Genomic DNA, 16476 nt, shown 5'->3' with positions numbered 1-16476 from the left:
TTCAGTTTAAGCAGACAGTCACTGTTCTGGTCAGTGTCTTGTTCCCCTGACAAGCTGTTCAAAACAGTAGCAAACCAGATTATTTATTAGCTGCTAAACCAGACAGCAACTTGAATTAAACCCACCTGTTTCCTTAATAGCACTTCTGAGCTGAACAAGTTCTCGGAGATCACAAGGATGCTCATCCCATGTTAGGATTGAAGGTTAGTGATGTGCACTTTACCTTTCCTGCTAAATACCCCCAAAGTGATAAGTTGCAATTAATTATTTTGAACCAGCTGAAAGGCAAGGAATACAAAACCTATTAAATGTGTAAAATTGTGCAGTACCCTGACACTGTGCACTGGAATGTTAGCTGAAGTTGTTCTGTGTTTCAGATTACTTTCCGATTTTGTTATTTCATCCCAAATTAATTTGGCAGCTGGAAGTATTTTACTCTGTCAGTCTGAGTGGTTAAATAGCTGTTACAGGTATCTTTTATGATGTGCTGTTCTTTCGTGTTAATTGTCACTTCTTTTTAATAGCCTACCTCATTTTTTATTTTTTCTTACTACCATTTATACACTCCATTTAGCTCACTCCATTTAATTAAAGTTCTTGGTGTTCATTACTGTAAATAGTATTAAGTGGCTTTCTGTTGCTGACCCACATGAAGTCCTCTTGTCTTTTTTTTTTCCCCTCTTAAACAATTGATTCCAGGAATTTTGAGAACAATAACACATCCTTTACAGAGGATGAGTTGTCTGGAAAAAAGTTTCAAATTTTATCAATTCCTAGGCTGTGACATTGTTTCCTTTCCTTACCTCTTTTCCTGTTTTAGAATGGAACTCACATGGTTTGAGTTCCATGGATTTTTAAATGTTTTTTCAGTCCTCCTTCAGGAGAGGAATAACTTTTTTCCCCCTCATCAATAGCTGTGCCTTCTCTATAGATCTGTTAATGTAACATCTCCCCAGAGGCACTTGCTCTCTGGAGTGTATTTGTAGCAGTGCCTGCCTGAAGCCAACTCATCCCTTGGATTCTTTTTCTTTCAACCCTGGAGAGATTTCCTAACTTCTGGGGTGATTTCTCACTGCCAGACAATACTGTCATACTGTAAGCAGAGTCACCTGCTCTGAAGGTCACCTAAGGTAAGGCTATGGGGATGCTGACTAGGAAAATTATTGCTTAAACTTCACTTTTAAGGTTTTTCTTCTGTTTTAACCCTACTGGTTGGCCAGAGTGGATACTGTACTTTTTCCAAGCATGTGCCAAAAGTGAATGAGTTCTCTGTCCTACCTCATTCTAACAGTGTACAAAGCACAACTGGAATGGGGCAGGATTATTAAAGTTTGTTTCAGACCTTTCTGCCTCCAGCTGTGGCAATGGGTTAATATCAAATTGCTTTGGGAGTACGAAATCTTCCAGAAATCTCATATCCAAAATCCAGTTTCCAAAGTAGCAGCACTTGAATTGCTGGACCCTAATGGCAAAGGTCAACTTTGTGTGAGTTCACACAAAGACTTAATCTAGGATTCCTGGAATTTTCCATCCCTTCCTCCATTTCCTTTAAAGGAATTTTATTTGACAATGGAAGAGTTTTTCTGGAGGAGGCTTAATGAGAAGGGGGCTACTGAGCCTGAGTCATCTTGACAGCTGACAAATGTGTCCATTTCAATAAGTCACTACTCATGGCTTAAACATGGTTCACTCCCATTGTGTAAATGCACAAGCAGGGCTGTGGTTTGGCATCTGGGACCTGAAACTTGGTGTAACATTTCAGAATCATGACATTCACTCTGTATGTGGGATTGGGCAGCTGAGCAACAGCACCTTCCCTGTGAGCACTGAAGGCTGCTCTTGCTTGCTCTGAAAGACTTGTACAACTGGACACTTCACCAGAATAAAAGTTTTAATTTGCATTTTCTTTCTATGTCTGTGTTCTTTGGTGTTTTCTGTCTATGAGGCATTCAGCCTTCCATGATGTCACTTTTCAAAAGACAGATGTTAATAATTCCAGCTATTGTGTAGGATTATTGGGTTCTTCTACTCAGTACAAAAGTCCTAATGGATTATGACAATCCTCTATGAATTAAGTAGATGTGTAGAGAAAGAGGTTGCTCTGTAACAAGCTGGGGCTGTGTCACAGATTTTACTATCATGTTACAAGTGTCCAAAACAGTTTGTTTCTGAATTTAAGGCTGTTGCCATAGGAATTGTCTTCAGACTGGTAAATGATTTCAGTCCCTGCCTTCCCCATGGGCTCCTTAACTGGAAGTGCTGGCAGGTAGTGTCTTTCCAAATTCATGAAGTGTTACAGAGATTCAGCCTATGACTTGCAAAGAAAATTTGAGTTTCTGTGCAGCTCTTTTATTGTGTAGAAAGGTGTTTCTCTTGAGCTTTGCCTTCTGTCACTTCCTTTGTCTCTGACTACTTGACCACAGTGACATTGGCCCCACTTCAGACAGAGAACATAATCAGGCTTTGAAAGAGGTGAGTGGGAGTTCATAGTGCTGCTTATTGGTGAATTTTAATGAAATGCTAGACTGAACAAAGTGTCCCTTGTCATCTAAGGCTCATCTGGACTTCAGCTCCTTTTGGCTGGTTTACCTTTTGGAGGACTTACCTGGTCTTTGAGGAGCTGAGGAAATCATGCTTCCTTTGCTCCTTGTTTCTCATTAAATAGTCTCTCACTTGATCAGAGACTTCAGGAGAGGTGAGGTGGTCCAGTGGAAAATTTTCCTCCTTGATAACCCTGGCAGCTCTACAGCAGCAGTTTTGGTGTGAGTGCTGAGCTGCTTGAGCTGGCTTGGCTCCAAATGGCTTCAAAAGGAGCCCTTATTGGGATAATTGTGCCAGTTCAAAAGGCATTTGAAACACTTGATCTGCACCTTTCCTACAGACATGGGCTGGGCTTTGGCAGCCTCCAATGGAGCTTGCCAGAAGTTTTCTTGCAGAGCTGGCAGGAGAAAATGTTGAGTCTGCAAAAAGAGCTCTTGGAGAGGGAGGAAGAGAAGGAAAAGGAGCCATTTCCCAGTTTTGTCTAATACTGTCAACCTTTCTGTGTAAACTTATGGGGAGAGAAGGCTTTGCAAAAGTAGCATCCTTCTCTTTGACTTTTTTTGGGCATTGTGTGGCTGGATTGGTTTTTCTCTTGCTGGAAAGGTCTTTCTGAGCCTCAAAATAGGGGCATGGCTGGAACAGGAGGACTCCTAAGGACAGACATGGAGAGCTCCTGGAACCAGGATGGGTTTTATCTTCTGGTAGGTGCTGCATTGTTTGCAGAGATCTGCTGTTTATATTGCTCAAAACATTCCATGGAACAGGGAAATTGTGGTTTGCTGCTGTGGCACGAACCAAAACAGCCTCTGGAGTCATCGTGTGTGCGTAAGGTGGGGAGTGGAGAAGGTGACGTGATGAGCTGCTGGTAAAAACCACCGTGAGTGGGAATGAGGAGGACATGACACCACAGTGACGGAGAGGGACTGAGGAGTGGCGTGGGAGTGTTTTCCAGGAGTGTTTCTCCAGGATTGCTGCCTGCTAGGGAGGGGTGAGGTGGGTCACACAATCAACTTGCAGGAAACAGCCTACAGCTGTTTTTTTCCTCCACAGGTCATGCATCTTCCTTAAAAACTTTTCCATTCCATCAGTTGGTGAGAGAGTGTTAAAAGGAAGGAGGAACTACTGGAATATTTTTTGAGTTTTGCAGCATTGCAGACTGATTTTTTTACTCTTTTTATTTTCCCACTCCAGGTTTGTAGTCCAGTGATTAAAGTCTCTGGTAGAATTTAGCTTTTTAAACTACTGAATTCACATCCTCCTGTGTACAGGAAAAAGCCTGAAAAAAGTTAAACCCCTAATTTCCTCTTTATTAAAAAAATAAAGTTTTAGTAAGGTGCGGAGGGATTTTACCCACAATTCCCTTACAGAACAGAAAACTTATTTTTTCAAACAACCTCTCTTTAAATAGATTTCAGCTGCTAGGATGTAAACACTTTCCTGCGAGCAATTTGCATTCCTTCCTTTTGCTGGGTTTTCCTTTGACTGGGTGAGTGATGCAAGAACACGCCCCCATGGTGTTTTTTTGTGAAGTGCTGCTGCAAGGGTGTTTTCGGTGTTTCCTGTAGGAGCCAAACACGTTTTCTTCTATAGAGAGAGAAACCTTCCCCAGGGATTCCCGGTGGGAGGGATGTATTGGCTGGGAGCGCCACCGCTGGGCTGGCAACTGTTCCTCCCTCTCTGCCTTTCAGACCCACTTTCTGCATTTTTGCTCTCTGGTTGGAACTTAGGGTGGATTTGGCTTTGCTTATTTGTAAATATCACATGGACTTCTGGAGCTGCAGGAGAGTGAACAGAGCAAGGGAAGGTGTAAATTACCAAAAGCAGCTGTGAATGAAAATAGCAGAAGTATTCTCTATGGGTTTGATCGAACACTCAGTGAAAGCACATTTTAGTCTGTCACCTCCTGGGTTGGGGAGCCCTTTCAGGGGATATGCTGAAGTGCTGGCAGGACTCACTGGCTAAGCAAAAAGGGCTCTGTAGGAACTTGAATCAGTACTTTAAATTTGTTATAAGACATCTTGATCTTTTCTTCACACTTGAATCTTATTTTAACCCTCCTTATCTTACTTACCCCTGTAATTACCAGTTTAACTGCCCTATTTTTAAATCTGGGTTATTAATTAAAAGTGATTCCTCCTTGGAGCTCAGATGTTCATCAAGTCTGTGATTGCACTTGAATAGAAAATTTGTGTGTGCTTTGTTATCACCAAGAGCCAAAGCAATACTGTGAACTCCCTGCCAGGAGCAAAGAACTGGCGATGAGGACAAAAATCTTTGAGCTGTGCAAGAGTCCAACTGCCCAGTGCTGGCTTTTATCACATGCTGGGACAAGGATCACGTGGAGAGGCGGGGAGTCAGCCCTGCAGAGCCAGGTGGCATCGTGGTGTTGGTGCTGGGATCTGGGAGCTTCTGCCCTGATGGCATCGGTAACCCAGCAGCAGATCCAGAAGGTAAGGAGCTGCTCTGCAGGGAGGGAGCATGTCCAGAGTGCAGGCAGTGACACAGTGTGTAAGGTTGAGTCACTGCTGGTTAACCTGGCAGCAGGTCTAGCCAAGATCTGCTTTACAAACACTTTATATTCTCCTCAGCTTCTTCTATTACATTAATTTTAGTGTGTGACTGTCATGGCTACAAACTCTTTTGGGGGCAGCTTGTCCCACAGAGCTCTTAGAGGGATTTCTCCTGTGCCCCTTCTGTCTGTGTTGCTCAACTCTCATCCCTGAACTCAAAATCTTCCTGGCAAAGGATAATCTCCAGGGTATTCTATATAAAGAAACTGAGTTCACTGCCAGCAGAGTTCATTTTGTAAAGGATTGTGTAGTGAACTGTGAGAAATCGCCCAGGGATTTTTTTTTCCTTGGAGAGAACAAAGCTTTCCAGCTTGTAAAGGAATCTTATTCTGATTTGGCACACAGGCATGACTGCCCTGTTTGTGTTAGTGGGCTTGGTAGTTTAATGCCTGCTGGTTACAGGCCTTAGATAAGATATCCTTGAGCCACAAAAGGCTCTACTGATGAGACATTCTCTGTTTTGTGTAGACTGAGGGATTGAAACAGATTGTTCTTAACTGTTTGCCATTTCAGCCTCTTACTTAATCTTTTGCAACAGAACCCCCTACTGAAATTAAAAATTTAGAACCTGCTGCCTGGCTGCAGAGCTGGAGCTGGGATGCTTTTCAACCTCTAAAGGGCCATAACTGCTTTCTCTTGCTTTGTGCTGCTTCCCCCGAGGACTCTGGGGAAGAGCAGTCACCCTGTCTCTTCCAGTTCCATAAGGATGGCTTCCTTGTCCTGGAGCAGTTTTTCAGCGCAGAGGAGTGTGACAGCATGAGGAGCCAGATCCAGAGGATCGTGGCGGAGATGGAAGTGCCGCCGCACTGCCGCACCGCCTTCTCCACCAGGGAGGAGGAGCAGCTCCAGCAGCAGGTACTGAGAAAGGCAGGACTGCCCCCCTGGAGAGCTGGGAAGAGGAAGGGAAAAGGCAAATCGCTGGTCAGGGTTCCTTCTAACTGCACATAACACCGGGAGAGGAGTTTGCTCTCCAGCTTTCTGCAAATGTTTGCTGGGGTCTTATCAAGAGTCTTATCAATGTGTGGCTCTGCTGTGCTTTCAACCCCCGGTGGCCACAAGCAGCTCTCACAGATCACTTTGTAAATGTTCTCCAGACAGAAAACTTGGTATTTTCCAGGCAGCTAGCAAAAGAAAAGTGAGGGTAACCTCTATGAGGAGGTTCTTGTAGAGCCCTGATCAGCAAAAAGACATGTAGTGCTGTGGAAAGCCTTTTTATGAGTGATTTTTCACTGTGTTTTGTTTATGCTGCGGCTTGGTGGGGAAAAAGATGCAGGTGAGTGTTAATGCTTTGATTGAAAGTTCATTTATGTTTTTACAAGGATGCTGTCTTTACTGGTCTCTTACCCCTGCAGGGTAGCTCGGATTATTTCCTAACCAGTGGAGACAAGATTAGATTCTTCTTTGAGAAAGGTGTTTTGGATGAGAAAGGTAAGCCCTGGCCTGAGTTAGCTACACAGAGGGATTAGGAAAAGGCTGAGTGAGGGATCAGGAGCCAGTTTCCAGCTCAAGGAACAATTCCTGCTTTTCAGATAATGTTAAATTATGGTTTTGTTTTGTAGGTAACTTTCTAATTCCAAAGGAGAAGTCTGTCAGCAAGATTGGCCATGGTATGTTTAAAGGATGGGGTTTGGAGAGGGATGGGCAGAAGAGATGTGGTTTTCAGACATGAGGATTTCTCCAGACCTACTCACTGTACATAACTGTCTCTGCAGTTCTCTCCATGCTGCCCCTTGCTCTCTGCTCTCAGAGGACTGGATCTTCTGTTCCAATCCTTTTCAAAAACCCCTTCTCAGAGGTTTTACAGTGATGAATAGCTCAGAGTCACTGACATGCAAAAGTTTGGACTTCAGCCCTTGGCTCTTTTATGTAACAGATTTGCTCTAAAAATTTACCACCTGAGACTGGTGACATTCAGTACAGACCAAACTCTCTCCTATGTCCTGTGCTGTACTGGGTTGCTGATTTTGAAGCTGCCCTCCCTCCTGTGGTGTCACCAAAACCTTTTCTTTACCCTTACTGATCTTTTTGACCTATTTCTTCTCTCTCAGTTCCTGGACTAGCATTTTGATCCCTTTTGTTTTCCAACAATACGTGGAAAATGAGAGCAAGATTCCCTGTGCCTGCAAACATGAACTTTGCTCAGACTAAACGTCACTACAGTTGGAAATCCAGTACTGAGAGTTCTTTTTCTTTGGTTTTCTCACAAAAACACTCTCCTCTTCCCAGGCCTGCTGCCATTCTGTCACACTTCAGCTTTTCCTCAGGGGAAGTGAAAACAACTGTAGATTCCTGCTGACTCAGCAACTTAACAATTCAAAAGCCTACTCTGGCCTTATTTTCTGTAATTACTCATTTTGGCCAAGTCTCATCTCTTGCCTGAGAGCAGCTCCTGCTGGACCTAAGCATGTGTCCTCGTGGCAAATCTGATCAGGATAAGCTGGAGAAACAACTCTGAGTCTTTGCTTTGTGGATTTGTCAGAGCTGGGTTGTAGCAAGAGTCTACACAAACACTCTGACCTGCTGGCTGGGGTCCTCTGAAGGGCTCCAAAGATGAGCTCTAGCTCCTTTTTGCAGTACTTCACTTTTCTGGTAGGTCTTAAGAGTGTGTTTTTAAATGATGAATTCACCCATGTGCCTCGGGGTCATGTGTAATGGTTGTCACATATGTAACATTATACTGAATCACATAATATTCCTTTTGTTCACTCTGCTGTACACTGGCTTTTATGTGTGTGCAGTTTGTGGCCAGGGAGTGATTATATTTATGGTCTTTAATGATGACTGTACAACCTGTAAGTGTCCTATCAACTTAGGTGTGGTAAGTCACATTTATCCATCTTGGGAGGGATCAAAGTTGCTGGCTGCAGTTTATCCTGCTTGGCTGTGGTGTCTGCAGCTCATCACTGAGAGCTGCCATGTTCCCTTCTCTTTCTGAAATCTTGTCTGAGCTTTTTCTTTCCCCTTAGCTCTACATGCTCATGATCCTGTCTTCAAGCAAATCACCCACTCCCCCAAGGTGCAGGTGAGCTGTTATTGCTTCCTAGGATGGCCCTGGGGAAAAAAATTGCAGAGCAGTTAATTTTTGTTTTCTACACTCCCAGGGGGAGTAATTTTGTCAGTGAAAGGAAATTTAAATATCTTCAAAGAATAATGCTAAATAGTTTGCAGAGAACATAAATCTTGGAAAATTTTCTTGCAGGAACTGGGAAGAAAACTAGGCCTTGAGAGACCAGTAGTTGTGCAGAGCATGTATATCTTCAAGGTACGGTAATTCAAGTTGTCTTGTCACTCAAGAAATAAGACCCTGTTAAGTGGGAAGCTGTAAAATTCTTCACACATCACTTTTTTTCTCTTTGCAGCAACCTGGCATTGGTGGTGAAGGTGAGATTTGTGTTAACTCTATATCACACTGCAGATAATGCTCCTTTAGGAATATTACCAAGGAAAAGGCACAGAATCAGACTTAAGCCTGTGAGTTTGGCAGTCCAAACCTTCATAAAATAGTCTTTGAAATCCACATTTTTTCTGAAGTTTCTACATCATATGCAGCTTGAACAAAGAGCTGTTTCTACATTTGCAGCAGGCTAAGAGGTGTTATTTTTATGGAAGATTTAATGTGTGTGATAGGTGGGTGGGCTCTGAGTCAGGGAGATGCAACCCTGAAGTCCTTCTAGAGGAACTGAATCCCATTGAAGACCCCAATGATAGTTTCTTCTTGCAGTGACACCACACCAGGATGCCAGTTTCCTGCACACGGAGCCCCTGGGCAGGATCCTGGGGTTCTGGATTGCCCTGGAAGATGCCACACAGGAGAATGGCTGCTTGTGGTTCATCCCTGGCTCTCACACCAGTAAGAGCATGTGCCTGACCACTGCTGGTCACCAGCACAGTTCTGCTTTTCCCCACCTCTTGAGCACACAGGGCAGCTTTAAACTTCTGCTCACCTAAATATTGTGTAATCATAATGCTCTTCAGATTTTAAGCTACTCATTCCTCAAATCCTGGAGCCAGCTGTACTCATTTCATGGTTTATGATCCTATAGAAAGCACAAATGGACCAAAGGTTGGTTTTGCATAAGTGTGTGTGTGTGACTATTTGTGTTCCTAAGGGTCTGTTGCAATGCACAGAAGGGGCTAAAAAGGCAAACAAAAAGCAGCTGTTATCTCTGTTTCTGCCACAGCTGGAAAATCCTAAATCTCTACTTAATAAAAAAGACCTCACCCAAATTACTAAGGAAAGTGTGAGTAAAGTAATAATAAAGTTCCTATCATTGCCAAGAGAAATCACTGAAATTGTTCATTTTCTGTGCAGACTGTAGCCAGGTGTTTAATTTTTGTGTGTTTGCTTATTCTGTGGATTTGCAGATGGGATTACCAGGAGGATGGTCCGTGCAGCTTCAGGTGCCTCAACGTGTGTGGAGTTTGTAGGCTCAGAGCCAGCCTATGATGACAAGCAGTTCATACCCCTGCCCATAAGGAAAGGTACAAACCGCCCCAAGGAAACACAAGGGACCTAAAATCATGTTTTAACCCTGCACTTTCCCACCCACTGGAAAGCCAGAGCTCATCTTTTGGAAAGCAGCAGTCCAGGTGATTCTTTCCCACAGGTGGACTCATCCTCATCCATGGTGAGGTTGTCCATAAGAGTGAACTCAACAGCTCGGAGTCTTCTCGCCACGCGTTCACCTTCCACGTGATGGAAGCCAAGGGCACCACCTGGAGCAAAGAGAACTGGTAAGGTTGTGATCCTCACCAGTGGCTGAGGAAACTGAAGCCTTTCCAATGAAATAGTTGGATAACTGCTGGGGGTCTTGCCTGTACAGTTTGTTGGTGGTGCCTCAGCTGGTGTTGATTTCGTACCTGCAGAACTGGAATAGCCTCTGAAGTTTTGCTTTTTCCTCTTCTTTACTCCCTAGGCTCCAGCCAACTCCTGAACTCCCTTTTCCATCACTCTACACTTGAAGTTAGTGACTGGCTTGTGGAGTCAGTAGTTGATCAATATTCCTTCCTGATTGTTCATTCATGGTCTCTTTAAAAACAACCTTCACTAGATCTGCTCTCAATGTTAATTTATCCTCCTCAAAACCAGGACCATTTTCACAGCCTAAAACTGCATAGACAGAAGCTTCTACTGCAGCAGGAGCCCTGCCAGTATGAGAGTAGTCACCCAGTCCCTTTGGTAAGGAAACACCTTCAGTCTTGAAAACAAACCAGTTAAGACCATTGCACCTTGGCTGGGACCACTTACCAAGAATTTCTCCTTGCAGATACTCAGTATTTTCTTGTGTTTAAGAGCTTAAGTGCATTTCTTGGCTGGTTGACTCCAGCAATGCAGGTGAACATGTTTGGGGAGAAGTTTGATTTTCACCCCTAGTTTTCTGTCTTATTGTTGGAATAACAGTGATTTAAAACAATCTTGTTGTGGGTGAAATGAAGCCAGAGGTCTACTTTTTATAGTCAATCTTCTAAACAATCCTGGCAGAGAGTAGCCAGGATTGTGTTTTATCTCTGGGTGTGATTTAAAATACAACAATTTTTAAAGATTCATGTTGAAATGATGGAAACATCAGTCAAACTCTTTACACTTAAATAAAAACGAATTATTCTTTTCATCTCCATCATCTTTTCTTTGGGGAAGACACAGTGTGACCCTTCTTCCAACAGATGGGGACAGTGCTAAATTGTCTGGTGAGCAGCTGGAACTCTCAATATGCACAATAATAATTTCTATCCCCAAAACCTCAAACCAACTTATAGCAGGGAATGTTTGGAAATGCAAGCTACATCCCAGGCAAGCTCCAGTCTGTACCTGAACTGAACAGAAGCTGTGTAGGTGTGATTTCACCAGCACTGGTGCAGTGGCAACCTGAGACAGGAGCCCAGTGTCACCAATGCAGGAATTGTATCAGAGTAACCCTAAGACTGATGAGGGCTGTGCTAGAGTGGACCCAAATCTTACTGACTCATCCCTTTCAAAAGTAAATTGGGGAGCTGGGTCATGGCAACAGCAGGAACATTGAATGCAAAGTTTCTGCATTCATACCTTTCCTACAGTTTGTTTGAAAGTTGGAAGCAGGGTGGAAGAAAAGTAAATTTCTCTACCTAATGTGGTGCCATTTATGACATCAGTGGTAAAACCTGTGGCTTGTGACAGAAGCAACTTACGTTTTGTCTGTGTCTTTCCATGAGAGGACCTAATAATTTAGAATTCTGCTGAGGAGGATTTGTCCTGACTTGCACCCTACCTGCAGTGTGCAAAACCATCTACTTCAAGTGCAGAAATAAAATTAAAAATCTGGATTGATTGGCAGGATTTCCTGTTAAACATGAAGGAAACAGCCCAGCAGTTGTTTGGTTTCCTACAGAGTATCTGACAATTTACTGTGTTAGTAACTAGCTCTGGCATCCTCAGGAAAAGCAGCACCAAATCCCAGGAGCCCTTCCCAGGCAGGAGGATGAATTGGGCAATGCTGCTTCTCAACTATTCCAGTCCTGGCTTGTTGCAGGGACACACAATATTGGATTCTGGAGCCAATTCTGCTGACTCAGGGACTGGTTTCACTCCCTCCCTGGTCTTAGGCTCCTTCCCAAGGCATGGTCTCAGAGCTACAGGCCTGCAGGACAGTGTTGTGTAAGGTACCTTGGACTTCCCCCAGACTGTTCCCAAAAGTGAATTAAAAAAGGGTCAGAAGTGAACTTCATGTTGCAAACTAGAAGCCTGGGATGACAATCTCCTGCTTGGACACATCCCTGGAGACAGGAAGGACACCTCTGTGTTGTTCTAATGGACACTGGGCAAACCAGTGAGAAGAGACTGTTGATACAGAAGGGTTTCATACATAGAAATGAAGTGGGTTTTTGGCCACAAAACTGTAGTTATAATTTTAATTAAATGGATGGAATTCAGTAGCTTTAGTCAATTTGTTGATAGAAGCATTTTTATACATTATTTGATTAAACATCTGGCTGAAAAAATGGAAAAATAGGAAAGTGTAATAGTAGAAAATTTTATTGACTTCAACAGATTTTCTGCTTTAAGGAATAATGTGTAATTAGTTTTAGCTGTGACTTTGCTTAATTTCACCCCCCCTCCCCCCCATATTAATTCAAAATTAATTTGGAGATTAAATCTTGAGAAAGATAAAACATTTTTCTTGCTGAAGCAAACTAGCAAACTTCAGGGCTAAAGATTCACTATTCTTGTGAGTATGATCTGGAATGAGCAGTGTCTGACATCCCCAAACCTTCACCCTGGATAACTCAGCTGTGGCAGCAGCTGATTTTCGAGTTGTGTTTGTGCATCGTGGTGTGGTTTTGGCTCTTGCTGATGAGGACTGGACATAGCTGGACACTTGTACCTGGTTCCTGTGCCCCCCCTTGTTATCAAACATGCTTTACATCGTGCTTATACAGAAATAAGAGTTCACACATCAAACACAAGACATGGGACTTGGTATAGAAAACAAAGTACAGTACAGAGGTAGCAACATCTGAGAGACCTGCTTGTTTATTTTGTCCTCTCAAATTGACTTACCTCTTCTTCCTCTGCTTCCCTTGGGTACCCAGAAGAAACTTAAATTGGATTATTAAACACAAGTGCTGTTTTTATCAGTCATGTTTGTTGCTGTTAGAACATAAATCTGTCTATTTTTGATGGGTAAAAACAAGACCAAATCAAAACTCTTATTTTAAATAAGTCTTTTTCATTTCTGTTGTCAACAATTTTCTCTGCTGTACCAAAACATCAGCTTTGAGCTTTCACTAAAGTGCATTTTCTAGTACCTTTCTCTGAGAAGGGAGAAAACTCTGTTCCTGTGCTTCTATGCCATGAGCATGATCTGGAGGTAGAGAGGCAACAGCAGATTATCAATTTGAGTAGTGTAAGCTTCCAAAAGAGAAACCAAACTCACAGATGCCAGAATCCAGGCATAGCTGGAGTTCAGATTTACATTGCTGTCAAAGATCAGAATCAGAGCCACAGCAATGATCTGGGCAAAAATAGCTGTCATTGTCCCTTCAAAGGTCTTCTTTGTTCCTGGCCATTTGATTTCCCCCAGTGTACTGCCAAAAACAGAAGCAATGGTGTCTCCTACCCCTACTGCCAACACCCCAGAGTAGGGGACCAGTGCTCCTGCCCCGGGCAAGGTGCCTTTAGGAGCACAAGATCTGGGAAACAACCACACTGGGAGGGACATGCCAAGGAGGAGATAAATATGGGTCAAGATTAGAGGTCCACTGTCTCTTTCATCCAAGAAGAGAGAGAGCAAGTGTCTCAGGGTTTGTCCAAAAGGTTTGATCCTAAAGTAGCGAACGTACTCTAAGAAGATAAACACTGCCAGACACAGCACTGCAGCAACATAGAGGAGCTGGCGGTCAAAAATGAGTCCAGGAACATAAGTAGCTACAACAATGAAGTGGAAATATTTCCTGGTTATAGTGGAGGCCTGGTGTTTTTTAGATTCAGATGATCTCTTGGCATTCTGGTAAAAAACCACACCACACGCTGAGGCAGCCAAGAAAGTCCAATACACAAGGAGGTAAAGTCTTGTCTGTGTCTGAAACAGAAACTGGATCAGCCAGAACAAGGGGTTCCTCCGTATCAGTCGGTACAGCCAAGGCATGATGACCCCTAAGCCTAACACTGCTGTCATCATGTGGAAAAACATGGAGGAGATCCATGTGCCCGAATCCATGAAAGTGAAGAGCACAGTGAAAAAAAGACCAAGAAGAACAACTCCGACAACTGCTACCAGGAGGAAGAAATCAATGGGATCCCCTCTGCCCTCAACTATGTTCAGTGAGCGTTTAATGAGCTGATTGAGAACAAAACTTACACCTCCGAGAACCAGCAGCGCTTCGCCAGGAGTGAAACATCGAGGCAACAGATACAGCAAGATCATACTGAGGTAGACAAAAATGAGCAGCACTTCTAGAACCTCTATCACTTCTGAGACAGTCAAGGAATGTTTCATGGTGTAGATAATTACACTGCCAGCAACACCAGTCAGGATGCAGGTGTTGGTTGGCACGGGTTTGGTGATGCCAACTGCCAGGACGGACAGGAAGAGTGCCAGCAGCATTCCCGTGGAAGCCACGACGATGCCGAAGCGCTCGAAGTACACGATGCCGGCAGCCCTGCACCTCTCCTTCATCACCACCCCCAGCAGGGGGATGACCATGCTGGCAGGCAGCAGGCCGCTGTTGGCCGCCCCCCGGAACTGGAACACGGCCCCCCCCTGCTGCAGCAGCCGGTCCCATTTGAACTGGGTGTAGAAGGCCTGGAGGGCCAAGGCCAGGGCGCACCAGGAGAAGCGGTCCCAGACCACGGCGTGCACCGACAGCACCACGCCGAACACCAGCAGCGACTCCACCAGCACTGCCTTGTTGAACATGATGCCAGCCCAGCCTGCCTCAAGGTTGCAGAATCTCAGGAGGCCTGATAGGCTCAGTTGTCCATTAGGAAGAATTTCCTTCTGTGCTACTGCAATTGCTATGAAAAAAACCAAAAAAGCAATTAAAGCAACTGCTTGGACAGCTGAAGTGTTTGCACAACTATTTGATTCCTAAAGTCAATTTAAACTGATAGCTGAGTGCCAATTGCTAATGTCAACACGCAGATGATTGAATCATGCACTTCACCTTCTCTAAGTGAAAGCTGACAGCCCACTGCCAGCTGCCTGGCAAATCCAACTTTCCTTTAAACTCTTGACTGGAAGAAAAGCCGTTGAGATAATCAGCAACAGGCACGTTTACTCTGTTAGGTTAAATCTCATCTCCTTCAAAGAACTGTGGGCACTGACAACATTGTGCAATTCCCACCAGCATTTATTGCTTTCTGGCAACCTTGATTTCCCTATGGATACATAATTTGATAATCAGCCATATGTAAACCTCTGCCATTACACTGGCACCTCTTCTGGGGTCTTTGAAGGTCTCAGGTTCTTTATTTCTGATGGAAATATTATGGTTGATCCAGCTGTGAAACACGGGCTTATTTTATCCTTTCTGGCCCACCCTTAAGCTGATTAGCAGCAATTTGAAATTGTGCTAATAAATTCTGCTCCCCAAGTCTCATTGCCAATATCTACACCAGGTCCCTCATGGAAGGCCAGAAGTTTATTTAAGGTTCTCTTGGGTTTTCAGCCAGTGTTGAATGGTGATACCAGATTAGAAAGCTGACAAAGTAACAACAATATTACTGAGGAACTGTTACAGTTTGTACTGTCAAACTTCCTTAGACAGTGTGTCTGCAGTGTTTAGATATTTATAACTTTGTACTGAAAACTTAAATATTGATAGACTGCTTTTTGGCATCCTTAATCATTTAGCCTGAAATACTTGATTGCCAAACAGCTTCATTACATGCACTGTTGCTACACAGCTCCTTCAGGCCAAATGTAATATTTTGTCATTGCAATTAATTTTTAAACAGGAGAAGAATTAATCATACAGTCAATAAAACAGAACTGGTCTGGGCAATATCTGCCTCTAACCAATAACTGTTTTTGGGTTGTACCCCCTGCTGTTTCTGAGCACTGGGGAGGGGGAAACCTAAGGCTTATTTGAGAAGAAGCAGCCACCTGCCAACCAAAGACTGAGCCCTCCTACTCAGTCTGGCAACCTTAAGATTGCACCGCAGCTCCGGTATCAATGGCACGTACACTTCCCTGCCAGGCTGCCAGAATAGGCAGAACTTCGCCCTGCCTGAGGTCTGTGCTGCAGCAGCTCTGAATGTTTACACCTGACAATCTACAACGCCATGTATTTCACTGCTGAGTTATTTCGTTTTCTTGTGCCTGCCGCAATCCCCTCCTCCTCCCCTCACTTTTCCTTTCAGGTAATGTGAGGCTCCTCGGCCCCCTCACTCTCATCATCGAACGGGACCCACCCCGTGCGGCTGAAGCCGCACCGAGCGTTTGCTGCCCGCCTCGTGCTCCGCATCCCTGATGCTCAGGGCAGGAAAGCTTCCCATTGACATGCTGCCAGACATCTGGTAGCCCTCCCCTCGCTGCAGCCCCTGCCTTCTCCCTCTCTTCCCCACGACTCCGCAGCGCTGTGGACGCCCCTCAACCCGCGGGCTGCCCGCGTCCTGTCCTTCTGCTCACCGCCGCCTCCTGTCCCACTCAGCCGCGACACTCACAGCCCAGCCTCCGCTACTGGGAACGACATCCGCCCGTGGGCGGTGTCGGAGGCGCTCCCGGGTGATTCCCGGTTCCAGCGCGAAGGTGCGGCCCCGCTCCAGCCGCCCCCGGAGCCCAACGCGCACCCACCTCGCAGGACGCCGCCATCTTGCCGCGCCGCCTGTCACATGACCCAGTTCTGAGGGCGTGTCCGGAGGCGGAGCTTGTGCGGCACCACGTGACAC

The 16476-nt window shown here is 44.6% G+C and overlaps 2 protein-coding genes across 6 annotated transcripts; one reads left to right on the top strand and one right to left on the bottom strand.

Moving 5' to 3' along the window:
* Positions 1 to 2953: 2953 nt before the first annotated feature.
* Positions 2954 to 10723, top strand: PHYHD1 (phytanoyl-CoA dioxygenase domain containing 1). 3 transcript variants are annotated; one of them, XM_050980878.1, is made up of 12 exons: positions 2954 to 3242; positions 4784 to 4991; positions 5808 to 5966; positions 6464 to 6539; positions 6671 to 6718; positions 8078 to 8133; positions 8311 to 8373; positions 8471 to 8492; positions 8833 to 8961; positions 9477 to 9593; positions 9719 to 9845; positions 10028 to 10723. In XM_050980878.1, exons 1-12 carry the CDS (start codon positions 3226 to 3228, stop codon positions 10071 to 10073), a joined length of 1068 nt encoding a protein of 355 aa, XP_050836835.1. In that variant the 5' UTR covers positions 2954 to 3225; the 3' UTR covers positions 10074 to 10723. The 3 variants fall into 3 exon arrangements, with proteins under 3 accessions (XP_050836835.1, XP_009091700.2, XP_018773284.1); XM_009093452.4 differs by lacking the exon at positions 2954 to 3242 and adding an exon at positions 3592 to 3732; XM_018917739.3 differs by lacking the exons at positions 2954 to 3242; positions 4784 to 4991 and adding an exon at positions 5006 to 5049.
* A 1381-nt stretch (positions 10724 to 12104) lies between these two features.
* Positions 12105 to 16444, bottom strand: DOLK (dolichol kinase). Of its 3 annotated transcripts, none has more exons than XM_009093450.4 (2): positions 16382 to 16444; positions 12105 to 14601 (listed from the first exon to the last, which is right to left on the bottom strand). In XM_009093450.4, exon 2 carries the CDS (start codon positions 14501 to 14503, stop codon positions 12932 to 12934), a length of 1572 nt encoding a protein of 523 aa, XP_009091698.2. In that variant the 5' UTR covers positions 14504 to 14601; positions 16382 to 16444; the 3' UTR covers positions 12105 to 12931. The 3 variants fall into 3 exon arrangements, with proteins under 3 accessions (XP_009091698.2, XP_018773282.2, XP_018773283.2); XM_018917737.3 differs by having other exon boundaries at positions 16252 to 16395; XM_018917738.3 differs by lacking the exon at positions 16382 to 16444 and adding an exon at positions 16217 to 16375.
* Positions 16445 to 16476: the final 32 nt, after the last annotated feature.

Source organism: Serinus canaria, chromosome 17 (assembly GCF_022539315.1).
Source record: "Serinus canaria isolate serCan28SL12 chromosome 17, serCan2020, whole genome shotgun sequence".
Classification (NCBI taxonomy): domain Eukaryota; kingdom Metazoa; phylum Chordata; class Aves; order Passeriformes; family Fringillidae; genus Serinus; species Serinus canaria.
Note: the sequence above shows the minus strand (reverse complement) of the source record. Positions and strands in the feature narration are given on the sequence as shown.